General features: G+C 57.4%; 1 protein-coding gene across 3 annotated transcripts in view; it reads left to right on the top strand.

Annotated features, from left to right (window-relative positions):
- SHROOM4 (shroom family member 4) overlaps positions 1-24,750 on the top strand; it is a 68,526-nt gene extending 43,776 nt beyond the window's left edge. For all 3 annotated transcript variants that reach the window (XM_030575294.1, XM_030575295.1, XM_030575296.1), the window contains 8 exons: positions 558-2,829; positions 4,847-4,908; positions 10,174-10,860; positions 12,402-12,532; positions 12,615-12,891; positions 16,952-17,123; positions 17,461-17,733; positions 18,548-24,750. In XM_030575294.1, the coding sequence (XP_030431154.1) occupies positions 558-2,829; positions 4,847-4,908; positions 10,174-10,860; positions 12,402-12,532; positions 12,615-12,891; positions 16,952-17,123; positions 17,461-17,733; positions 18,548-18,817 (4,144 nt within the window). In that variant the 3' untranslated portion in view covers positions 18,818-24,750. The remainder of the gene's footprint in view (positions 1-557; positions 2,830-4,846; positions 4,909-10,173; positions 10,861-12,401; positions 12,533-12,614; positions 12,892-16,951; positions 17,124-17,460; positions 17,734-18,547) is intronic.
- Positions 24,751-25,495: the final 745 nt, after the last annotated feature.

The raw sequence follows: 25,495 nt of genomic DNA, 5'->3' as shown, positions 1-25,495 counted from the left end.
CATGCGGTTATTCTGGCTGCAACACCCTCCCCCGCCCATCACTTCAGAATAGGAACTGGCATCCTGGGGCTGGGCAAAGGGACAGTGAGACAAGTGGAGTGGGATTGACAGCTCACCTCTCTGGGGAGCATCACCTGGCTCTGCCCACTACTGAATCCACTGTACAGGGCGATCCCCTGATGTACTCAGCCCCTGCCCAGGGTGGAGCCAGGGCAAGGCTGGGACTAACTGTCCCCAGCGGGGGCAGGCGAGAGGCCCCAGCCCTTGTTGCACTAGCTTCTTGCTCTGCTGCCACCTGGGTCCCCAGTGCAATGCCCACAGGGGAGCGATTCCTTCCTGATCATAGCGAGGGAGCTGCCCAGGAGTTTGCCAGTGTTGTGCGAGCTTGCAGGGCTGGAGTGTTTGAGGGGTGCACTGGGCTAAGGAGCATCTGGTCTGTACCTGGCCTGTGAATGGCACCGCACGACACAGGCTGGGTTGGATCTGCCCATGGCGGTGGGGCGGGGGCGGGAGGGTGTTTTTCTGGTGCTGCTCACACTTGGTGTATCTCTCTCCAGTGACCTGTCCCTGCAGTGGGTCCAGCTGTCTCGCCATTGCAGCACGGAGAAAAGCAGCTCCATCGGAAGCATGGAGAGCCTGGACCCACCTGGCCAGACCTACTATGAGGGCAGCCTCTCGCCTGTTGACCAGAGCATGTACCAGAACAAGCGGGACTCTGCCTATAGCTCCTTCTCGGCCAGCTCCAATGCCTCAGACTATGCCCTGTCCCTGCGCCCTGAAGAGACCTCCTCCACAGACTCTATCCTCCAGGGCCTGGGCCCCAGCCGAGCCCATGAGGGGCGCTACCTGCAGACGGGTAGCGAGGGGGCAGATGTCTCCCGCCAGCTGTGTGGGCACTTGGCACCCAACTCCAGGCCCTCCTCATGCCCCCATGAAAGCAACCTGTCGGGCTCCGCCAAATCAGGCGCCCCTCCCCAGCCTCCCGTTAGGAGGGACAGCCTCCGGGCCTCCAACCCCCAACCGGCTGGCACCGAGCGACGCCGGGCCTCTGCCCCCGCTGATGCTCTGCACCTCCCAGGCCGATGGACCTCAGACACCTCGCTGTGCCTGCGAGACAAGGAGCCTGAGGGGGTGGGAGGCCACCCGAAGGAGCAGCTGTCTGCCGACCAGTACTACATGTTGAGCTCCCACCTGGACAGATGTCAGCCCAGCATGGAGCCACTGTTAGGGGAGAGCACAGACCATCCCCAGGGGGCTGCCCAGGGGAAGTGCCAGGATAACGGTGCCCATGAAGGACAGCCAGGCGCCAACGTTGACCCGCCTCAGTCTCCTCGGAAGGGGCACCGGCACAGTGCCCCTGAGCAGCTGCTTGCACCCCAGCTGCGCTCCCTGAATGTAGCCATGGGCAGCAGTCACTGGGACACCCAGCTGCAGGACAGGCATCAATGGACTGTGAACCCGCTGCACTTGGAGCAGCCAGGACTTGGCCAGCAGACAGAGGATGCCAAAGAGCAGCCGTGCGCGGATCCGGCCGCGGGCACAGACCGTGCTGATGACCATGCCACACAAGCACAGCACTCCCCTGGCCAGGCCCAGGACTCCTGCCATAGCCAGGGGCCGTACAGGTGTTACCCAGAGCTGGAGAGATCCTGTAGCACCCCCAGCGAGTCAGCCATGCCACCACAGTCTGCCAGCCTGACCCCCGCATGCAGCTCCAAGGCACTGGTGGAGGAGGGGAAGGAGTCTGGGCAGAGCAGGCCGAGTGCCAGGAAATCGGGCCCTTCCCATCAGCGATCAGCCCAACTGCGGCGCCGGAGTGAGCGATTCGCTACCAACCTGCGCAATGAGATCCAGAGGAGGAAGGCCCAGCTGCAGAAGAGCAAGGGCTCTGTGGCTCTGCTGTGTGGGGAAGAGCCAGTGGAGGAGACGGACGAGCCAGGCGAGAACCACCCCAGTCCCTCAGCCCCGCCAGAGGGCAGGCTGCCTAGCTCAGGGGACAGGAGCTCTGTCTGCATGGCACAAGCCAGAGCCAAGTGCCTGAGCCCTACACCGGGCACGGCGCCTGCTGGGGAACATGGCAGGAGCCCCGGCCGCCCAGCCAACAGGAGTGCCCCCACCTCCGAGCCTGCACGGAAAGGCCCCAGCACCCGTGCCCCTGACAGGGAGAAGCAAAGGGCTCCGGGGGCTGGGGGCCGGTGGCGGTGGTCTCCAGAGCACAAGCTGCAGCGGGCCCTGAGCCCTGGGGAGGCGTACGCCAAGGGGTCAGAGGCGCCCGCCTCCTCACTGCGCCTGGCAGAGGATGCCGTCCTGCTACCCTTTGCTGACCGCAGAAAGTTCTTTGAGGAGACCAGCAGATGCGTGGCGCACCTCCCAGCCCAGCACAGCAATTCCCCCAGCTTTCGGCCAAAGGCAGCCGAGTCGCATGCCTTTCAGCCGCTGGGCACTGAATGTCGGGAGCTGCGGCGCTGTTCCGTGGACCAGTCCTACCCGCCCCTGTCACCGGGGCGGCAGAATCTCCCCACCTATGCCGAGTGCTGCCTGGAGCCGCCTGTGTGCTACGCTGGCCTCCCGCATCATGGCGAGTTCGAGTACCTGCGGCCCTTTGCCCGGGCCTGTGCCGGGACAGCCCCGGTGCTCCGCGAGCCCTGCCTCTACTGCTCTGGTGACATGTGCCCCGCACTGCTGCAGAGGAACATGCAGCCCAGCCACCATGGCTATCGTTGCCACCCCCATCCCTGGGTGCCGCGGTGTTCCGACTGCTGCTGCTCTGTTCCCCACAAGGCCCTGGAGGAGACAGAGCCCTGGCCTGGGAGGAAGGCCTTCTTGCCGGTAAGAGATCCTCCCTTCAAGCTGCCCCCGGTGCCAGGTGGGCAGGCCCCGTGGCTGAGCCTGGCCTGGCTGAGTACCAGCTTGTGAAGAGGTGCAGGGGGAGGTTGTCAGAGGGATCTGTCTGTCTATCTGTCCCTGGGGATGGGGAGCCAACCCTGCTTAAACACTAGGAGCTGCTGCCTCCTTCACCCTGCCCCCTTTGCCTCATGCCAGCCACTGGCACCAGGAGGCACCAGTCCCCCACCAGGCTGTTCGAAGCTGTGGGGGGTGTCAGAGCAGGGTGTGTGGGGAGCACGGCTGGGAGCAGAGTTCCTGGGAGGTGACAGGGAACAGGGTAAATTGTGTTTTGTGTGGCTGCATTGGATCCCCAGTGGTTCCCCAGCTCAGGGAAGGGGTTCTGCCTATGGCTCTGTGTGCCTGTTTGGCATATGCCTGGTGTGTGTGGGAGGAACCATGTACCCCTTGCCTGAGACCTGCCCACTTCTGCCAGGACAGTGACTGGCATCCCCTGCCATCTGTATTGAACTCAACCTTCTCCAGAAATGTGCCACGGGTACCCCCTTGACCCCCGCCACACATGCCCCTGCCAGGCCTGGAGCAGCCAGCTGGTGTCCCTCTGGCACCCCTCAGTGCTGCTCCTACACTGGTGGAGAGGGGAGGGTGAGGAGTCAGGCTCCTAGCCAGCAGAGTGCTAGCTGTGGGCCAGGGAAGCGGGAGCCTGGGGAGGGCAGCGGTGGGTTTGAGCCAGGGTAGGATGGAGCTTTGTCTCTCCTGGCCTGGGGGCACAGCTGGGAAGCATTAGCCGGGGTTTACTCACAAACAGTGACATTGTGCCCATCAGCCTTCCTCCTCCCACCCTGCCATGTGTCCCCATGCCATTGGGGTGGCATGAGCAGGGGGGAGGGCTGTACAGCAGCCCATGTAGCCGCTGGGCACCTTGGCATTGCTGGCTGGCAGAGCTGGCTGGAGAAGGAGACTCTGGCACATGAAGCATTGTGGTTGGTGTTTATTTCCGTTAAACCCAGTGCTGTCTGCAAACCAGAGCCTGAGAGAGCCGCAGCCTGGCCTCAGGACGCTCACCGGGGAGACCCACCTTCAAGGATGCCTGATTCAGAGCAGCCACTTGAACCCAGGTTTCCCACATCCCAGGTGGATGCCCTACCCACCAGGCTGCTGGCTGTTCTGGTGTCTCCCAAATTCCATCTTGGACCCCAGAGAGTTTCTGCAGGATGTTTTTGTTTGGCTAATGTGCCTTTTCTGCCCCACTATCCCCCCACCCCTCTGCCACCCAAAATAGTAGCGAAAAATAGTCTCATCCCCATGTGCGCACCAGTTTGCACCATCCTGCCAGTGGCCTGCTCGTGGCCAAGCCCTGCTGAGTCACACGTCCCTCCCGGGGTCATCACACTCTGCTGTCAGGCTGCTGGCAGCGGCAGGGCGTTGGTGTTCCTTGGCTGGGGGTGACTGGAGAAGAGAGGGATGGGGGGTGTCGTTTCCTGGCAGGGCCTCAGACCCCAAGGGGGGCGTGCCCTGAGGGCTGGGTTGAGGCCCTGGTGCCCACCCAGCTGTCCCGCTCACACCCTCCTGCTCGCGCCCCGCCCAGCTCCGTATCTGTCAGGCTCTGACAGGACCTGCCTGGCCTGCTGCACTTTGGCGGCTGGACCTGCCTGCATGAGCCAGCACGAGCCCCCGAAGCTGCCCCGGTAGCCTTCTTCAGTGCAGTCCCTCTGCCGCAGCTGGGAACCAGCCCTGCAGCCCAGCCCCACAGCAGGAGGGCAAACAGGCTCAGCAGGTTTGTGGCTCTGCGGGGGCGGGCGCTAAGCTGGCTGTCAGGAGGATGCGTTTCCTTGCTGAGACTCTGCTGTGGCCATGGGGCTGTGAGCGGAAAAGAGCCCCTGACCTGCCCCTGTCCTGCTCCTGGGATGTGAGGGGCCGGGAGGAGTGGGGGTGGAGAGCATCGGTGGGAGGGATGGGCGGCTCATCCTGGCCATCTCACTCCTCTGATTCTTGTTTGCAGGAATTTCCTCTGGAGGAGTGGGAGCCTGGGGTGATAAACAGGAAGGGCAGCCAGTCAGTGAGGTAAGAGCCATGGCGGGGGGGGGGAGGGGGGGGAAGCCTACTTGGCTTTGATATGGGGACGGAGTTGGGGGCGGGGGGGTCACCGATAAAATGGCCGGCCGGCCAGCGAAGGGGGCAGAGGCTGCCTGGATCTCATGGAGAGCCCCATGCACCTCAGATGGGGTCCCCAGCACTCAGCTCACCCAGATGCTTTGCTGGGATGCTGCCACTTCCAGGTGGTGGCCAGGTGGCTCGGGTGGGGCCGTGGTCCTGCCCTGCAATACCTGCTCAGTTGGGCTATGTGAGGGGGCTGCTCCCATCACTCAGCCCAGGCTCCTACCTTCTCCCCCCTCCAGGGCGCTGCTGCTGGGGGAGAGGTCTCCCTCCTGGCCAGCAGGGATCAGCTGCGGTAGTTCAAGGCTTTGAAGGTGGACAAGGGCATGAGAGCCCTGATAAAGAAGCCCCAGAAAGTGCTGGGCTCCTGAGTTAGCAGCTCGGGCAGGAGAAGAGGCAGTGGGTACCATGTGCTGCAGGCAGTGGTGGGGGCTGCACAAGAGGTGGGGGTATCTCCCAGCATGTTTTAGCTGTGCTGGAGCAGGGGCCATCCCTTATGACCCTGGTGTCAGGGCCCCAGCTGTGGGGAGCGGGTCGAGCTGAGCCTGGTGTGGAAGGGACACAGTCTGAGTGCAGGCTGGGGGGCCAGACCAGGCCAGGAGCAGCAGCCCATGCTAGTGCCATGTTGTAGGAGCAGGTTGAACTCAGGTCATTGAGTTGCACCAGGCTGGAGCCAAGTGAGCCGGCTGAAGCAGGGTCAATGGAGCTGAGGCTGGGCTGGAGGGCTGGAGCGGAGCAGGGACCAGGGACATGGAGCAGGGCTGGGCCAGGAGTGCACAGCAGGGTTTGTTAGCAGCAGCAAGCCAGGGATCCGCCCAGCTGCACTGACAGCCTCAAGGTGTTTTTTCTTAAGCAGCGTGCCTGGGCCAATCCAGAGCACAGGAGGCTCCAGCAGCCAGCACCTCCCTGCACAGGCAGCCAGTGGGGCTTGCACTGTGGGGCTCAGAGGAAGCTTTTTCCTGCTTTGCCAGAGCAGTGAGGTGGCAGGGTGGACACTGCAGCAAACCTGGCTTCCAGGCCCATAGATCCTCCCTGGATCTCCAGCTGGCCCGTGGCAGTGACAGTGCCCAGGGAGTTGCTCTGCATGCGACGCTACGGGCCAGGGCACAGGGTTTGCACCTGGGTCGTGCTGCTGCCTCTCGCATGAACCCAATAACAAAGCTCTGGGCACATGGCCAGAGAAACCTGCAGCCTCTCTGCCAGCTCCAAAAGGCCTTTTTTAACCCCCGGCCCAGCTGCCAGCCCCGAGGAGCCCGGAGGAGTCCATGTCCCCGTATACACACATTCACAATCCATAGCATCACCAAAGTCTAACTAGGGCCACTCTGTTTCAGTGTCTGGGACAGGCAGGCAGCCGGTTGTTGGGTCTTCCCAGGGTGCCGCTGCTGCAAGAGGCCTTGGTTTCTGTCGCCAGGATTCCCTGCCAGGATAGCCATTCAGTACAGCTCTGGCTGTGGTGATTTGTGGCGAGCTTCCACCCATCAAGGAGGTGCCTGAATTGCTGTTTCCAGGCAGATGAGCACCAGTAAATCCCCACACTGAGCACATGAAGGCTGCACAGCTGAGCAGGGAAACACTGCAAAAGTTGTCATCTCAGGCCAAGATTTTCAAAAGGGCAATCCACAGTTTAGTCCCCCAAATCCTATCGCGGTGCCTGGGCCCAGATCCCCAGAGGTACTTAGGCCTCTAACTTCCATTGACATCAGTGGGAGTTAGGTACCAAAATATCTGAGGATCTGGTCCCTGAATAACAGCTGATTTTCAAGAGTGCAGAGCACCAATCTGCTCCGTTAGCCTGGGTTCTGAAGGGCCTCCCAAGTACCCCTGCAAGGCAGATGATAGACTGTAATCCAGAGAGGCTGGCTAAAATCAGCCCTGGTATTGAGGAGTTAGATTGTCCTTAGGGATTTAGGAGCAGGAGTCCCACTGAAAGTCTTGTGAAGATACCAGCTTTGGTGCCGAACTCTGGAGGGGCTGAGGTTTAGGCATCTGTTGGTTAAAATCTTGTCCTAAATTTCCCAGATCTGATTTTGTTTTGGAAGCGAAATCCCAAATGCTCGGCAGACACTGTGGACAGCCAAGCTAAGGCAAAGCAAACAGCCCGTCCTCTGCCCTGTGCCTCCCCCCACGCAGACCCTGCTAAGACCCGAGGGCCAGGGCTGAGCCTTTCAAGTCATATTCAACAGTTTGAAAGTAATGATGAAACATATCTGGTCAGTGCTGGCCGCCTTGCAGCATTTCTCACACAGGCACGCCTTGGGGCCCCACAGATCTGCCTTAGTTGAACACAAGCCACTGGGCTTTGTCCAGGGGAGCTGGCTAGAGATCTACAGGGGTCCGGCTAGGTGATCTGACAGGCCCTTTTGGCCCCTGCACACTGAGCTGTGTTTGGTGCGGTGTGACGGTGCTGCCCGTGGGAGCCAGCTGAGGTCACCCAATTAGGGTGAACTGCAAACAAAACGGGGCAGACAAACCCCAGAAGCTAGTGGTTATTCAAATACTTAGATTTACCAAGCCAGCACAGAACAGCTTCTACAGTACCTCACTGGTTACTTAGAAGTTCAGACACCTCAGTTCCCTTAAAGTGCCCAGCCTCAGGCCTCTGTCCAGACACACACCTCATGATGATGATGATGATTACTGAAAATCTTATCTCATCATATAAAAGAAAAGGTTCTTCCAACCTCAAAGGGTCAGCCACACACTCAGGTCCAATTATAACTTAGATCTTACCCAAAATACACGTTATAGCCAATTCTTAATAACTAAGCTAAAATGTATTAAAAAGAGAGAGAGAGAGAGTTGGTTAAAAGATCAATATACATACAAACTTGAATTCAGTTCTTGAGGTTCAGATACATAGTAGAGGTGAGCTTGCAGTTGCCAAAAGTCCTTTTAGCAGTAGTCCATAGGTTATAGTCCAATGTCCATATTCAGGGTGACTCCAGTCAGTGACTGGGGATCTCAATCTTTATGGCTTAAGGTTTCCCCTTCTTGAAATCCAAAGCAGATCTGAGATGAAGTAGGATCGTGTCCAGCAGCCTTCTGGCCTGAGAAAACAATAGGCTTAACTCCTTCTCCCAAACATCCTGGCAATTAGCACAGAGTAATTTATCCATTAAACAGTTCAGATACAGGTTACTACAACATAGACAATAATACTATTTCACTCAATGTTAATATTCCTTTTTTGATCTTTGAATCAAAGCCACAGGGATAGACAAGACTTGTTTGTTACATCACAAGACCTGAGCAAACATCTACCCTTCTACCTCTAACAATGCAGACTAGCATTTCAAAGCTCTATTCATTTACAGATCTTCCTAACAAGTCTCTAAAGTTCGCCCATGGGTCAGGTCCGTCTGTGAGTTAATTAACTCTTTCTGGTCCTGTCACCTTTCAGTGAGATATTATATTACACTCATTATGTCACATGCGGCAGGCGGTGTGGTGGGTCAGTCCCTACCCTGGAGTAGCCAGTGGACTAAGGAGAGGGGGGCAGGTTAGTGAGAGGTGGCCATGCCATGGGTTTTGAATTAGACTGCGGGACGGGTCTGGGCTGTGATGAGGCAAGGGGTTGAGGCGGTACAGTACATTCCCAGAGGCAGCATCAGCAGAGAGGCTCAAAGGGCTAGGCAGGCTATCCAGGGAACAGAAGCCACATGCCAGGCGAGTCTGTTGTGCTCTGGGGGCATCGCCGCTGGGTACTGTGCCCGAGATTTGGGCTGATACTCACACTAAGGCTGGTATTAGAGTGACACTGTTGTACTGGGAGAAAGTGCCTTGTTCAGGTACAGCTGTTCTGCTTCCCTGTGGAGCCAGCCATGTGGGGTAAGCACATTTACAGCTGTGACTGTGGGGCCAGGTTACTTAGGCAGGAATCAGTCAGGTTTGTGCGTCGCCAAGGCCTCAGTGGGGAAGATGGCTGAGGTGAGGATACCAGGCTGCCTGACAGGGGAGACCAGCAGAGGAGTTCAGAGTCCCTTTGCCTCTCCATTTCTAGGCTTTTCCAGGTAGGCCCCGCTGGTGTCCCCTCCTTGCTGCGTTCCCGGGCTTGCTGCTAGCTTTCCTGGAAGGGTTAGTTTTTCCTCTCTCCAGCTCTGCCCTGCTTGTAGCTGAGAACCACGTCTCCATGTGCCCCAGCAAAGCAGGCGTTTGATCTGGCTCCAGCAGGATTTGGATTTGGATTTGTGCACAAGCTGGGGGTTGAAGCGCAGCCAAAGCAGGCTAGAGTGGGGCTGGCTGTTGTATGTTACACTGCATGGTCAGCGTGCCTCTCTGAAATGGGCCCGCTCTCTGCCTTGTCCAGTCAGGAATTTCCTAAGGCTGGTCCGAGCCCTGGTGATCTCAGCCCCGACCCTCGGGGATTCCCTGCCCCTAGCGTTCTTTTTGAACTTGCCCCTCATTCCAAGAACTTGCCCCTGTTCCCAAGGCAGCCGGCAGGATGCAGCAGGGCGGTTCCAGAGGAAACAAGCCAGTTATTTTAGCAGCTCCCAGGCAAGCAGGGAACGGAGCAGAAGGTGGGGGAAGGCCCGGAGAGATGCTGTCACCACTCTGTGCTGAGAGGAGGGTCTGGCAGTAGCTAGAATGTGAGATTGAGGCGTGGCCAGGGGATCAGGGACTGTCCACTCTCAGTCCTTGAGAGCTGGGAACATGACATGCTACACAGAGATGCTGAGAATTGCATGTCTAGCCCTCCATGGAAGGATTTTCCATGGGGGGGTATCATAGGGATCATCGTCAGCGCAGCGGGAGGGGAGGCAGAGGAACTGCTCAGTGGTGGGGGTCTAGGATTCTGGAAATCCAAGCTCAGCTCCTTTTCCCATCCATGCCGTGGGGAGAATATTCCCCTGCCTCCACCCCTGCCCAGGGGCATGAGACGGCTATTCCATTACAGATGGGGGGCCCAGACACTATGGGTGGAGTCGGATAAGTACCTTAGCGAGCGGCCAAGACTCTGGGCGCTGGCTACCTGGGGCTGGAAACTGCCCCAGGGTGGGCTTGCCACAGCAACGGGCAGTTGGCCCATAGAGAAGGGGTTTCTCTCTGACCCCTGGCTGCTGGCTCCTGTGGCTGGCTGGTGTTGCAGCGCTGGCTGTCCTCAGGCCAAGCAGGAAGCAGGCTGGGATTGAATGGGTTTCGGGGGCTTCTGCCCCCCAATGTTTTCCCCAGCGAGCTGGCACACTACGAGATTGGCTTCCAGAAGGAGGGTCCCTGCCGGCCCTGCTTGGAGAGCTCTGAACAGACGTGGCTTCCTTGCTACCGGGCCGCGTCCTCTCTCGATCTCTCTTGGGACTCCGAGCGGCGTGTGCCAGAGAGCCCCAGCGAGCCACTCCATCGCCCGCTCCGGGGCAGGGCCTTCTCCGAGAGCCACCTCAACATGGAGCCGCCCAGCACCCGAGGCCAGGAGATGAGAGATGCCCTCTTAGCCAAGCTAGATGAGATGCACCCGATGCCTCCGTGTCCGGCCAGAAAGAAAGGGCCGCCCCCTCCCCGGCCCCCACCCCCTAACTGGGAGAAGTACAGAACTCGCCGGGCCTCCCACCACCACCTTTACCCACTGGAGCCCACCGGGCCCGGCGCAGCATTGTTCGCAGTGCCCCTGGGACAGCCTCACTACCAAGGCGGTGGCAGCGTGGAGACTGCAAGGCAGCGCTCCCAGAGCCTTCCCCTGGACAAGCTCCCTGGGGACTCGGTCAAGCCTGTGGCCATCTCACAGCCTCAAATGCCTGGCACCCTCCCTCAGGAATCCCTGGACACCAGGCACTTGCCAGAGCAGGGGAACAACCATCACTACTACTGCCACGTCTCGCCTCGGGAGCCACTGGCACTGGACATGGCCACCAGGAACACTCCCAGGCAAGTACCCCTGGTCCGCCAGTTCTGATGGCATGGCCCATGGCCCTGTCACCACCCTCTTACCCAATGGCGGGGCCCACAGGCCCACTTTCCCATTGCCCCGATGGCGGGGCCCATAGCCCCGTCACTGCCCCCTTGCCCCTGAGGGGTGTCATTCACCTCCGTACCATGATCTGTTCCCTCTCAAGACTGCCGCTGGATGCTGCCCCCGATCCCGGGTGTTGTAATGGGCTCCTGGCATGCATCTTGTTCTGAGCCTATGTCAGGGGGCTGCACCTGCCCCACTCTCTGCTGAGGAGAAACCCCATCCTCGCTGGGAGTTGCTGGCTAGGGGGCTGTGCCAATGGCTGGAGTGCTTTGGTGGGCATTGGCCACATGTAAGGCAGGCTGCTGAGCTGGCAAGGCCTTGCACCATCCACCACCCCTGAGCTAAGGCGAGCAAGAGACCAATGGCCCTTGGGGCCATCTTAGGCCCTTCTGTGGGGTCACTCCGTGCAGCTCGGGGGTTGAGCTCAGCACCAGCACACACACCCCACTCCAGCGCAGGAGCCAGGCTGGCATCCCCGCTGTGCTTGCAGCAGGTTGGCTGACCAGGGCAGGCTTGTCCCTGGGATGCTGATTCCCATAGCACCAGAGGCAAGCAGGGACTGAGGAATGGCCCCCCCTTCGCCCGCCCCCCATTCAGCTCTCAGGTCTCGTACCATGTGTGGGGGGTGTGGGTTTCCCTTTCCCACGATCGCTGTCTCTCTGGGGCAGCTTTGGACTGACTGTTCGTCCTGCCGATTCCCTGGCCCATGGCCCATCATGGCTCACAAGAGCCCGGAGCAAAGAGCTGTTGGCCCAGGCTGTCCATGTCCAGAGGCGGGGAGGGGTGGGAGGTGGGTGGATCACCTGCTGGGTCCAGCCTGATGGCAGGGGTGCCTGGAAAGGCCAGAGAAGAAGGGTCAGGCCCTGGGGTGTGTTTTCCTCTGCTTGTTTGGTATTTCAGCAGTAAAGAGCGTGATCCTCCCCATCTCTGCAGGAGGGATCCTTGGAAGTGTCTCAGTCCCCCACTGAAGGGCGCATGCTGGACCTTTAGCTCTGAGATCCCTTCTCCCAAGTGCATGTTGGATGTCTGAGTCCAAGGGGCTCTTTAACCAAAAATCCCAGCAAGGCGTGTCAAGCTAAATGTCACATCTGCCTGGTCCCCATGGCCCTGGATGCTGGCAGGGGAGGGTGGGACCTGACTGAGTTTGGCTGAGCTTGCAGGGAGAAATTCTCCCGTCTGCCTCCTCTGACATTGACCGAACCCTCTGAAAGCCAGGCCAGGTGCGATTGCCTTTTTGGCTCCCGTGAACGTGCTGTGATCCAGCACACACTCCTTTCAAGCTTGTGGCAAGGCCCCTGAGCCAAGGCTGCTCCCTGAGTCCAGTGGCCCAAAGTTGCCCCCTGAGGTAGGGGGGGTTCCAGCTCCCTCAGTACCCCAAGAGCTGGATGCTCTGGGTGCTGCTACATTACTTAGGCTCCCTACTAACACCTTTCCTCTGGGATTTTGTTTACAGGCCAGATGGGCTGTCAGAGGTGGGGGTGAAGGAGACGCCACGGTGGGATAAGGGCAAGTCTGTAAAGGATGAACAATACCAAGTGATTAGCTGGGGCCAGGAGCGCCTGCGGCCCAGCCCCCCCTGCCTGGGTGAGTGGTCCTTCTCTGTGAATTCCCGTGGCATGGGCCCATGTGGCAGACATGGCCGCTCACTCCCTGCCTCCTCCTGCAGCCCCCAAGGAGGTGGAGTCGGCCCAGGAGATTGCAGAGGTGGAGAGCTGCCGGCTGGGCCGGCAGCCGCCCTGCCGAATGACCTCAGAGGAACTGATGCGAGACGTGGCGGGCAGGGATCGTTCCCTGGCAGGTGTGCTGAGCCCAGCCTCTAGCATGGTGACAGCCGCCGAGGTCATGGGAGAGCTCTTCTCGGTGGGGGACCGCCACTCGTGGAAGGACCATTTCCAGCAGGACTGGCGGCTGGAGAAGCAGAGTGAGGCTGAGGCTCAGGAAAGGTAGGAGTTGTCTTGGCTCTTCCTGGGTGGGCCCGGATTTTGATGTGTAAATAGCTCATGGGTGCTGGTGCAACCACTGGGGCATTGGGGGTGTTGCATGTTCTGTGCACGTTCCTTCGGGGTGGCTGCACGGCCCCAAGCAATCACAGCGTCTTCCCTCCTTCTGGGTTTTGTCCCACGGTTGCCCATTTCCCTGTGTCCGCAGCCAAGCAGCCCCTGGGCTTGCTGAACATTGCAGGGTCACCTCTGCACCGTTTCAGCTGCGGGTCATTCCATGTGGTCTTGGGGACAGGAGACCACTCCAGGGCGCCCATAGTGGGGTGCCAATGGCATGGGGGCACTGCAGGGATCCCCCCCTGTGTTCTAAATGCGGGGAGAGGGAATTTCACACCCGCTCCCAGGGCTCAGGCAGCTAGCAGATGCTAGGCTGGGCCCTGTGGAGGCAGAGACAGGGACGGCTGCGGGGCCTGGGCACAGGCAGTTAGCAGATGCTGGGCTGGACCCTGCAGGGGCAGGGACAGGGATGGGCATGGGGCCTGGGCACAGGCAGCTATCAGCGCTTTGCTGCTGCTCTGACACAGGAGGCAGAACAGGAAGAAAGTGCCGTCTGTGCTGGCACCCACCTGCACCATGTGGCACCAGAAGAGCCTGCTGGGGGTCTGGCCAGGTCCAGCTCCTGCTCTCCTGAGGCTGCTTAGCAAACCCACGGGCTGTGACAGGCATCTCAGCCCCTAATGTCTAACTGCCTCCCCCCATCTGGCAAAATGCCGCTTCTGTCCCCAAGCTGGAGCCAAGGGATTGGGGGATCTGGTGCCCTGAGACTGCATGCTTAGGGTTCAAAGAGCCTAGTGGAATTAGCAGCCATTGGGATTCAGGTGCAGATTCCCCCTTGTCCCCAGGGCCGCCCAGAGGGGGAGGCAAGTGGGGCAATTTGCCCCAGGCTACGGGCTCCGCAGCGGCCCCCAGGAGAACAGCTGAGGCTCTCGGCCCAACCCCGCTCCTCTCCCAGAGCCTCAGCACATCCAGGAGCTTCCCTGAACAGCTACAGCGTGTCTCCAGCGGGGCCTGAGCTCTGCCCCACTCAGAGCCGTGTGGTAAGGGGGCAGGGCTGTGAGCTCCAGTGGGGCCTGAGCTCTGCCCCACTCAGAGCCGTGTGGTAAGGGGGCGGGGCTGTGAGCTCCAGCAGGGCCTGAGCTCTGCCCCACTCAGAGCCACATGGTAAGGGGGCGGTGCTGCAAGCTCCAGCGGAGCCTGAGCTCCACCTTGCTCAGAGCCGCATGGTAAGGGAGTGGGGCTGGGAGCTCAGGCCCAGCCGGAGCCACGCTGCACCGCTGTTTAGGGACGCTCCTGGATGCTACGCGCTGAGGCTCCTGGTGATAGGAGGAGCTCGGGGTAAGAGGCTGGGGCTGGGGCTGGGGCCGGGGCCAGGGGAGTTGGATAAGGGGCAGGGAGTCCCGGGGACAGCCAGGGGACAGGGAGGGGGCAGAGGTTGGGGGGGCAGTCAGGGGACAGGGAATGAAGGGGTTGGATTGTGGGCATTCCGGGGGTCTGTCAGGACTCGGCGGGATGGATAGGGGTCGGGGCAGTCAGGGGACAGGGAGCAGGGGTGGGGTCCCAGGGTGGTGGTGGTGGGGGGTCTCGGGGGGATGGTGAGGGGGCAAGGAACAGGATGAGTCGGGGATTCTGAGGGAGGTGGGCAGTTGGGGGGCAGGAAGTGGGTGGGGGTCAGATAGGGGGCAGGGCCAGGCTGTTTGGGAGGCACAGCCTTCCCTACCCTAAAGCTCATTCAGCAGTTTGAGGCTTGCAGAAGAGCAAGCTGGTAGCTTTTCCATTAGGGCTACCATCCCTTTCACTTCTCAAATGCCAAATTATAGTCTATATTTAATTTCAGTGCCATAGGGAGATTCATGTCAGGGGAGAGTAGCTTCTTTAGCCACTAGGGGAGGGATCACATGAGAAGAGCAATATCCTGCCCAACCCTACCAAGGGAGACCCCCCCTCCCCTGCATTCCCTGAGGCTTCAGAGGGGTTAGTTCAGTGGTTCTCAAACTTTTGTACTGGTGACCCCTTTCACACAGCAAACCTCTGAGTGCGACACCCCCTGCCCCCTTATAAATTGAAAACACTTTTTTTATACATTTAGCGCTATTATAAATGCTGGAGGCAAAGCGGTTTGAGGTGGAGGCTGACAGCTCGCGACCCCCAGTAATAACCTTGTGACCCCCTGAGGGGTCCCGACCCCCCGTTTGAGAACCCCTGGGTTAATTTAATTTTAACACCCTTTGTCCATTCACATGCATGTGCTATTTTGAGCATTTCAGTTTTCACAACATAGGCTCATCGCAGATTCTGGAACAAGCTCAAATGCTCATTTTGTGGAGTATGTACTGTGACAGACCCAGGCCAGTGAGATACAGGAGTCTGGTAGAGGGCAAATATACTGGTCACTGGATGAGTAGTTTTCTATTCCCTGAGTGACCAGAGCAGGTGCTGCACTAGAGTAACCAGGAACCTGCTAGAACCAATTAAGACAGACAGGCTGATTAGATCACCTGCAGCCAATTAAGGCAGGCTAATCAGGGCACCTGGGTTTAAAAAGGAGCTCATTCCAGTCAGGCAAGGAGGAGCCAGAGGAGAGGAAGTGCGTGTGAGGAGCTGGGAGCAAGAGGCACAAGGAGCTGAGAGGGTGTGGGTGTGCTGCTGGAGGACTAAGGAGTATATGCGTTATCAGACACCAGGAGAAAGAAGGTCTTTGGAGGAGACCATGGGGAAGTAGCCCAGGGAGTTGTAGCTGTCATGCAGCTGTTACAAGAGGCACTATAGACAGCTGCAATCCACAGGGCCCTGGGCTGGAACCCAGAGTAGAGGGCAGGCCCGGGTCCCCTCCCAACTCCTGATCAGACACAGGGGGAGTTGATCCAGACAGTTGGGAAGATCACTGAGGTGAGCAAAATCTGCCAATAAGCGCAGGACCCACCAAGGTAGAGGAGGAACTTTGTCACAGTACATAGTCTATACTAAAGACAAACCCACAGTAACCGTCTCCAGTTTGTGAGGGACCCCATGGAGTCAGTCTAGGAAATGGATAAATGCATGGAGGTTAAGTCCATTAATGGCTATTAGCCAGGATAGGTAAGGAATGGTGTCCCTAGTCCCTGTTTTTCAGAGAGTGGAGATGGATGGCAGGAGAGAGGTCACTTGATCATTACCTGTTAGGTTCACTCCCTCTGGGGCATTTGGCATTGGCCATTGTCAGTAGACAGATACTGGACTGGATGGACCTTTGGTTTGACCCAGTATGGCCGTTCTTATGTTCTAGGCTAAATGAACCCAAAGGTATGGAGACAGATATGAGTCAAGGAAGCCAGCAGAGTATCAGAAACCTGGAAAAATCTCTGGATGGGCTTAGGCGTTTGGTCACAAGCTGAGGTGGTTCAAAAGTTTTGGATTTTTTTTAAGCAGAATTTTTTTTATTGTTTCTTTAAGCAATCAAACAAAGCAAGCAGCAAATATTTGGCCACACACTTCTGAAACCCTAAACCATATTCAGGTTTTGGCAGACTAATTTCAGCTTTTCAATTTAAAAAAAACACAACAAATTTTGAAGGAAAGCAGGCATTGTCTGTGATTTTGTTCTGCTTTTTAAAAACCCCTAGTTTTCGATCCAAAAAAAGTTTGGACGGAAAATATTTGTCCAACCCTTTTAATGAGCTTTAGTGCCTTTTAGCACTAGCTGATGCTGAGAACAAGTGATACCTTGTAAAGAAGTTTTCTTAAAACTGGATTTGTGCCGAGATGCGGAAGGTTTATTTTTCCCAGGGCCACCCGTGGCGGGGGAGCAAGTGGTGCAGTTTGCCCAGGCCCTGCAGGGATCCCCACGAGAATATAGTATTGCAATATTTTTATGGAAGGGGCCCCTGAAATTGCTTTGCCCCAGGCCCCCTGAATCCTCTGGGTGGCCCTGCGTGTCCCTGACAGTAATTTTCCCCACTCTGCAACTGGAAGCTCAGCTTCCCTCCACTCTGGGCTGTGTCCGACCCCGTGTGCTGTATGTGTGCAGGGAGGAGTTCCAGCCCATCTCCTCTCCCCTGGGAGGCGCTGTCAGCCCCACCTCCTACTCAGCCTATTACAACACCTCGGCGGGCAAAGCTGAGCTGCTCAACAAGATGAAGGAGCTGCCGGAGGGGACCTCAGAGGAGGAGGAGGTGGATCACGAGCTAGCACAGAAGAAGGTAAAGTGGGACAGAGGTTATGGGGATTGTGCACTGTCTCTTGGACCTGATATTACCAGGGATAGAACCCAGGAGTCCTGACTCTCAGGCCCCCCTGCTCTAACCACCAGCCCTCATGTCCCTCCCAGAGCCAGGAATAGAACCTAGGAGTCCTGACTCGCAGTCCCTCCTGTTCTAACCACCAGCCCCTACATCCCTCCTAGAGCCAAAGACAGAACCCAGGAGTCCTGACTCCCAGACTCCCCTACTCCACCTGTCATGAACATGGCACCTGACATGACCCCTGGGTTTTAATCCCCGCTCTTGCCCCATGCCCCACATTTCTCTCCCTCCGCAGGCGCAGCTCATCGAGAGCATCAGCAGGAAGCTGACGGTGCTGCAGGAGGCACAGCGGGGCCTCCAGGAGGACATCAACGCCAACGCAGCACTGGGGGAGGAGGTGGAGTGCCAGGTGAAGGGCGTCTGCAAACCCAATGAATTTGACAAGTTCCGTCTCTTCATCGGAGACCTGGACAAGGTGGTAAATCTGCTGCTGTCACTCTCGGGGCGGCTGGCCCGGGTGGAGAATGCCCTCAACAGTCTGGACCATGAGGCCACCAAGGATGAGAAGGTATGTGGGGGGATGCTCTGGGGAGGGGCACAATCCTCTGTATTGGTATGCATGTGCCAGCTCGTCCACGTCACCCCCTTAGCCTGGGCACCAGGATGGTGGTTCACAAGCAGCAACAAAAGTCTGATCCTACAGGATCCCCAGGAATCTGTCCTCCTCCACCCCCTTAGCTGACATGCAGGCACCTCTGAAGTAGGGCATTTAATAATGCACAGCAACGTTCTATAGGCAGAAGTGGGGTAGAATCCTGTGTTCAGCTGACCCGCAGGATGAATTTCTGGAGCAGATTGTGGTTACCCAGGTTAATGTGTGGTTGGAACACCAGGGCTATGGGTCAAGATTTAGCAGTGCTTTGACCCCAACGCTGCATTAGCAAAGCACAGGTCAAACAGGTGCTCTGTCTCTGTTTAGGAGAGGCTGTGGCTCAGGAGTGAGGGGCAGCGGCAGAGTGGTGGGGGATGGAAATTCAGGGCTGGGGTAGTAGGGGACTGTGGGTTGAAACAGACACTGACAGTGTTTGGAGGGGAAGCTTCCCCAGCTTTCTGTGCTGTCTCCCCCCCACATCCAGTTTCCTCTGATATTTTTAAATTAATTATGTGGCCTGGGCACTGCCCTGTTGTGTCTGTGTGTGAGGAAGTGTGTCTCACCTGGGCAATTCCCTGTTCTGTATGTTGGGGGATGTCTGACTTGGGCACTGCTCTGTTGTGTGCGGGGTCTCACTTGGACACTGCTCTGATGTGGGGGGGGTCTCACCCCCCAAGTCCGTGGTGGGTCTGCCATGTGCATTCACTGCTCTCCGCTCTGCCTCCCACAGCTGGCGCTGCTGGAGAAGAAGCGTCAGCTGACAGAGCAGTTGGAGGATGCCAAGGATCTGAAGGAGCATGTGGATCGGCGAGAGAGGGCCGTGTTCGGCACCATCTCACGCTCCCTGCCAGCCGAGCAGCTCCAGGACTACCAGCACTTTGTCAAGATGAAGTCGGCCCTCATCATCGAGCAGCGGGAGCTGGAGGAGAAGATCAAGCTGGGGGAGGAGCAGCTCAGGTGTCTCAGGGAGAGCCTCCTGCTTGGGCCCAGAGATTATTAGCGCCAGCGCTACCCTCCTGGTGGCTATGTGGCCACGGTCTCCTCCACAGTGGTGCGGCCGAGAGCTGACAGCCATAGCCTTCTCACAGGCTGCTGCTGGAGGACCCTGGAGCAGAGAGGGGTGTGTGGGAGCATCCCGCCACCCCCCGTGGCCTCCCAGCTGGTGACCCAAGCGAATAGTGCCAGTGCGCGTCGTTCTTCTCCCTCTCCATCAATGCACTGATTCAGTGGGAGCCCGTCACGTGCCTTCCAGCTGGCAAGATCCAGCAGGGCACTGGCACAAAAGGGGGGTTCAGCCCTTCCCAGGATGCCACGGCCTGAAGCCCCAAAGAGGGGGAGGCTGCACTGGCTATCTCCTCTAGCACCGAGCTGTCATGGGCCGGGCCACCAAAGCCAAGCAAACAGCGCTCCGGGTGGGAGGGGCTCTGCTGGAGAGCGGACCGGGATTTCTGGAGCTGAACTGGAAGCCAGAGGAAACTGGACTCTTCAACACGCCAAAGGGGATGTTGCTTTCGCTTCCCCAGCCCTTGCCAAGGTTTGCAGCAGGTTCTACAGCCAGCCGGGAGAGCCCCACAGCTGGTCCCCACTGCTGCCTGCCCAAAGATCTCCCTCTCCATTGTGCGGTGCCAGGGTGGGGCAGAAGACATTGCTGCCCCACTGCTATGACCCCAGGTGGCACAACCAAAGAGGATCTCGCACCAGTGCCTTATCCGTGTGTGTGAGATCCCTGCCAATGTTATTTATTTTTGTATTTTTAAGTTGCTTTTTTCCTGTGGAGGGGCCTTGTGGGAAGGAAGAGGGGCATGCGGGAAGGGGGAGGAGCACATGTGGTGGGGGAGGAGCCAGGGACCTTAGCGCCAGGGAGAGCCTGTCCCCGCCAACTTCCTGCCCAGCCCTGGCTTTCAGCCATGGCGCTAGGACTGTACGTTCCACCCAAAGCAGGGCCTGGAACCAGTAGTCCCCAAGGGACAGGGAATGGGATGAGCCCCTGGCCCTCTAGCTGGCTGCCAAACTGCCTGGCTCTTCCTCACCCAAAACAGTGAGGGCTATGAGGGGGACGGGGGGCTCTGAACATCCCGCATTTCCTGCCAGGTTCAAGATGCTCTTCACTGAAGGCTCCCCCTCCTGTAGCCAAGACCAGCTCCACACCAGGAGTGGGCACTGCCCCCCCCAGTGCGGACCCCTCACCCAGGGTTTAGCTGAGAAGGCACGCCCCCCCCCCCCCCCCCTTGCAGGCTCCTTGCCCAGGGTTTAGCTGGGGAGGCACCGCTCCCCAGTACAGGTCCCTCCCCTGAGGTATAGCTGAGGGGCACTTCCCCCCTGTGTGGGCCCCTTGCCTACAGTTTGTTCTGAGTCCATTCCACGAGGGTCCAAGAACCCAGGCCAGGGTCACCTGGTATCGGCTCACACCCACATTCTACTGCAGTTGCGACTCATCCCTAGCTATTACCATGTGGGGCAGTGGCTGGGGCATGGGAATGGAAGCCCAGGACTCCTTGGTTCTCGTCCCGTTTCACCCACTGATTGTGTGTGACTATATGCACTTCCCTGTCTGTGCCTTCCTCATGCCTGCTGTACGATGGGGTGATGCCACCTGGGCATCTTGGCAAGCAGCTGGGAGCTCTGTGCAGAAACCCCGTTCCCCAGACCATCCTGTCTCTGATAAGCTCAGACACCTGGTGCCAAGTGGCCACCTGCCCTGGCTTTCAGGTCCCAGCGTCCACCTTGCCCTGGGGCATGTGAGGGCTGGAGACCCATCTGTTTGTCCATGGGGCAGCTTTAGGCGCCTGTGGCCAGCAGCTCTGGTGCCTTTGGTGTGTGATGGGAGGGTCCGGGCCCTGCTGTCACACCTGCTCACATTAGGGCACTGACTCTCCTTTGCTGCCCTTGGCACCTGTCCCATCTGCACCTGCCCTGCTCCTGTCTCCAAGCCTCCCAGTGCTCTTGCACGGTGCAGGTGTGGCACTGCTTTGTCCCCCTCCCCCCCAGCTCTGGACCCTATGTCACCACCATGCCTATCCAGGTGGCATCTGCTCCCCTTGTCCAATTGCAGGGGGATCACGGAGTGGAGTTCTATGCCCTAGTGGAATGGGTTCTGGAGCGTGTCTCCCTCTCAGTGTGTGATTGCTGATGCAATGTGCTGCTGCAGACCCTACAGGCCTCCCAGTTGGGTACCCCCTTGTCTTGCTGATTGCCAGTCTCCATAGGAGCTGCTCTGGCCATCCAGCGTACCTTATAAACACATCATATCACATGAGCAAGTAGCTCAGGGATGAGAGGCAACAGGAGAAAGCACTAACCCAGGAACCAAAGCCTCTTGCTGCCCTCTCTGGGTCTGGGCATCTAGTGTGGCCCAAGCAGCCAGACCCTAGTCTGTCCTGGGTGCAAACCCTGTGCCATTGTTCTGGGATTTACCTCCCTGAGAACTGCACCTGGACTGTAGCTATAGAGACACGATGGCACCCTATAGTTCTGTAGAAGCAGGTTCAAGCTGGGATTTCCTGGCATTAAGGACTTGAGCTGGTCTGTTCCTCCCGGCCCCTGCACTCCAGCACTTCTGGTCGTAAAGTGTTAATCACTTCTTCTAACACACATGGCTTCTAAAGTAACCAAAGGAATTTGCTGGGGACCTGCCACAAATTCTCAGCCCCCGACATCCTCTTCCTCTCCATTGTGTTTGGAACAATAGTCTAAACCCACTAGCTGCTTAAATCTCTCAGTGTTGTGCTGGGCGTGGCCCACGCCTGGGCTCAGAGCCCCTGCCCTGCTATCTGTGACGCTAGCCAGCCTAGGCTATTACTACAGAGAGGAGACTGATGCTGCCTCCCAGCTGGCTCCTGGAAGCCCGGGCAGAGCCCTTGGGATCTCTCTCTTTCTGGCAGGTTCAGAGGGTCTGTCCCTCCTCTAGAAGCTGAGTAGGAACCTGACCAGTGGGCTGCCTCTCCCACTAGCAGCCCCTGGGGGAGATCCCTGCTGTAGCTCTGCAGCTGGGTGGGGGTGGGAGGGCACGTTCCCAGAACACCAGGGATGGCAGCTCTGCTGCAAATGCTAGTGGGGTTGGAGTTGAGTAGGGTATAGGAGGAACTCTAGGGAGACAGGAGCATGACAGCACTTGTTCCCATGGGCAGGAGCTGTGCTAGGCAGAGCCCATGCAGGGGGCACAACTCCATTCACCATGGGTCAGAGAGAAGTGCAAGGGTCTGGCCACAGCTTTGGGCAGCTGCTGGTCGGAGGACATGGAGCTAAACTGGGAGACAGCCTGGTCCTGCCTATATTCTGATCTGAGAGTGTGAGGGAACCCCCATTTAAAGTGCCCCACCTCCCTGCCTGATGCATTCCCAGACTCTCCCTGGCATGGTGCCATCCAGGGAGGTTGGGATAGGCCGATGCACGTTGTGTGCCCAATGGGACCACACAGATCAGGGCTCGGTACTACTGGAGAGGTGCTGAGCTCTCATTGCACTATGGGTTTTGGGTGCTCTATGCCCAAGGGGGATCAGGCCCCACGTCAGAGCAGGGCCAGGCTTGTGCCCTTCCCTTCCCACTCAGCTGCAGGGCATGCAGTGGGCAGCTAGCTGTAGCCAGACACCCTATCACGTGCCATTCCTCATGTGATCATGCACCAAGTGAGATACCTCACCCCTCAGCCAGGAGTGGGCCGGGGACAGGCATAAAAACAAAGACATACATTGAAAATAACCTAACCCCTTGTCGATACAAAAATAGCACTTAAAAAGGGATGGGTCATTTGCTTATGACTCATCTGGGTCACACTCTTTTTAAGGGGAAGATTTTGAGCTAGCGATTCGGGGGGAATAGCTAAAACACTAATCTCTTCAAATGCTCCTTAACACTAACTGTAACTACGCTAAACTTTTGACATTCTCCACCCAGGAAGAGACTGTAGCAAGGATGGGATGTTTCCAATATGCTCATGGCAGTAAGAGCCACTCCTGCAACGGTCTCTCTTGCATCCAGTACTAAACCCTTGAAAAGAAATTTGACATAAGCTTTTTGCTGAATTTGCACGTGCATCTTTTCCAATCAAGCCTTGGAACCTGAATAAAACTGGCTGTAGCCAAAGAGGAAATAGCTGCTTTAGAAAAATAAACAACTGATTTGCAAATAATTCAGGTTGAGTAATTACAATGTTATGTGAAAATGCAGCAAAGGGAGCTCAGCGTTTCAGTGCAGGGTATCCTGTTGCCTCCAGGAGGTGATTAAAGCCATGGGATGAGAAGACTCCTGAAATAATACAGGAATATCGAACTGGAAATCCCATTGTTTTCATGCTGGGCTCTGGATTTCTGATGTGAATCAAATTCCTGGAATCCTTTTTGAGCAGTTAGCAGATGTTATGTTACAGCCCCCTTTAAAGAGTCTCCTCCCCCAGGGTGTTCAGAAATGGAACTGGGCCATGGCACCACTTAACAATAATCTCTGACACTGCTTACATGCAGTGAGGAAGCCTCCTTAACACTACACAGATTTAAAAGCTCTGCTGTACTTTTCACCCTCTAGGCTGTTGGACCCATTTCACTTCACTCATCTCAGACAGTGGAACTAGCCTGCTCAAGATCACACACTGTCCATTTCACTTCCTGATTTTCATGCACTTACCCAAGGCTGCCCTGATTTGAGTTTCGAACACTACAGGGAAGGTTAAATCCACCCAAAGCCTTTGGAGCCTGAAAATGAATCATTTATGTGCCCAGAGCCCAACACACACCCACGTGTACAAGCTAGCAAACGTGATTGTTTATTGCAGTGATCTCCAACATTTTTTGATCGCGCACCCCTTGCCGTGCCGCAGGGCCAGCTCTACCATTTTTGCCACCCCAAGCAAAAAAAAAAAAAAGCTGCCCAACCTGTCAAAGCAGTGCTCCTCCTGCCTCACACCCTGAAGGATCCTCTTGCACACCCCCTGGGGTGTGTGCACCCAACTTTGGAGACCACTGGTTTATTGCATGATGTCAAATCACATAGGCCCCAGCTGGGCCATCTGGTTAAATCCTTGTCATGCTGAGTGACCGGGCCTAGTTTCACCTCATCCCCCTGCAGCCTGTCCTTTCCCCATGTGGTGTATATGAGACAGGCTCTTGTCTGAGGCTAGTGGTCTGCCCTTCCCTGAAGGCCCAGTAAAAAAAACAGGCCATAGGGTGCTATGACCCACAACACAATTCCATGCTATGGACTTGAGCAGCTGGAGGTATAGCTCAAAGTGCCACGCCACTGGCCTATGGCTTCCCTATGGGTGTAGGGAAGAGTTGTGGTGCGTTATCAGCCAACGGGCACACGGGTGCCCTTGCTGATAGCCTGGGGTGCCTGTGTACAGTGGGTGTAGTGGTTTGGCTGCTAGTCAGTTTCTGATGTTCCTGGCCAGTGGCTTGACAGCCCCAGGCTCCAGTCCCTGCAGTGCACATGCAGGCCCCGGGGCTTGGAAAGGGCTCTCCATTGGCTTTCAAATCGCACTTTTGCTCCTTCCCGCTGCACCCCAGGCCCTGGCCACAGCCCCTAGGCTAGCTCCTCCACTCCCACCATGTGCAATTGTGTTCAGCACAGGAGCCTGTCAGGGAAAGGCCTTCAGATAACCCTAACTAAAAGCCCTGAGGGGCAGGGAGCCTTATTTCAATTGCCCACTAGAAAATCACACGCAGGGACTCACTCCCATGGCTGCTGCTCTGTGCTGTGATGTGGGAGCCCCTGGCCAGCAGAGACTAGAGGTATGTCCAGACTACCTGCCCTATCAGCGGATAGCGATCAATTTATCGGGGATCGATATATCGCGTCTCATGATGTGATATATCGATCCCCAAACGCGCTCCCCATCGACTCAGGAACTCCGCTGGAGCGAGCAGTGGTAGCAGAGTCGACGGGGAGCTGCGGACATCGATTCCGTGCCATGAGGGCAAGAGGTAAATCGATCTAAGATACTTTGACTTCAGCTATGCCATTTGTGTAGCTGAAGTTGCGTATCTTAGATCAGCACCCCCCTAGTGTAGACCAGCCCTAGGACTGCTGTCCAAGTGGGAAGGGAAAGTGGATCTGCAGAGCCCTTGCTGGGCAATGGGCAGCCTACAGGCTTTAGCAGGCAGGTAGGGTGAGGAATGTGCTAAGGAAGGCCAGGAAGCCCTCACTGTGGCAGTGAGACAGGAGGGAAGGAACGTTCCCAGTGTTTGGAATCACAGATGTGAGTGTCGGACAGCACGGAGCCCCCGCTGGCCACGCACTGCCTGGTCTCCTGGTGTATAATCCTGACTGCCAGGCACTACCATCGGCTGTTCTATTATAGTCCTGAAGCCTACAACATTATCCCCTTTGCCTGATGTGCATGGCCCAGCCCAACTGCTGGCCCAGCACAGGGATGTGCTAATGTACATTTTGTGTACCACTGTTCTTCCTACACACTAAAGGCGCAGTGGGCTCTGTACAGCATCCCTGAGCGGTGTTTTTTACAATGTTACGTGTATTTTCTAAGCTGTTGATTACTGAGCTTGTTAGTGTCCCCTAGCCCGCTGGCCGCAGGTATGTATTCCCACCTCGGGGGCATAGGGAGGCGACTAGCGAGGGACCCACTACATTAAACGGTGCTAAGGACAATGAGCCACTGAGTGTTGTGTGATCATTCACACTGCTGCTGAGATGTGACAGCAGGAAGATCGAGGCCTCGTCTCTACCG

This window comes from Gopherus evgoodei, chromosome 9, assembly GCF_007399415.2.
Source record: "Gopherus evgoodei ecotype Sinaloan lineage chromosome 9, rGopEvg1_v1.p, whole genome shotgun sequence".
NCBI lineage: Eukaryota > Metazoa > Chordata > Testudines > Testudinidae > Gopherus > Gopherus evgoodei.
The sequence above is the reverse complement of the archived record's forward strand: the minus strand, read 5'-3'. Positions and strand labels throughout refer to the sequence as shown.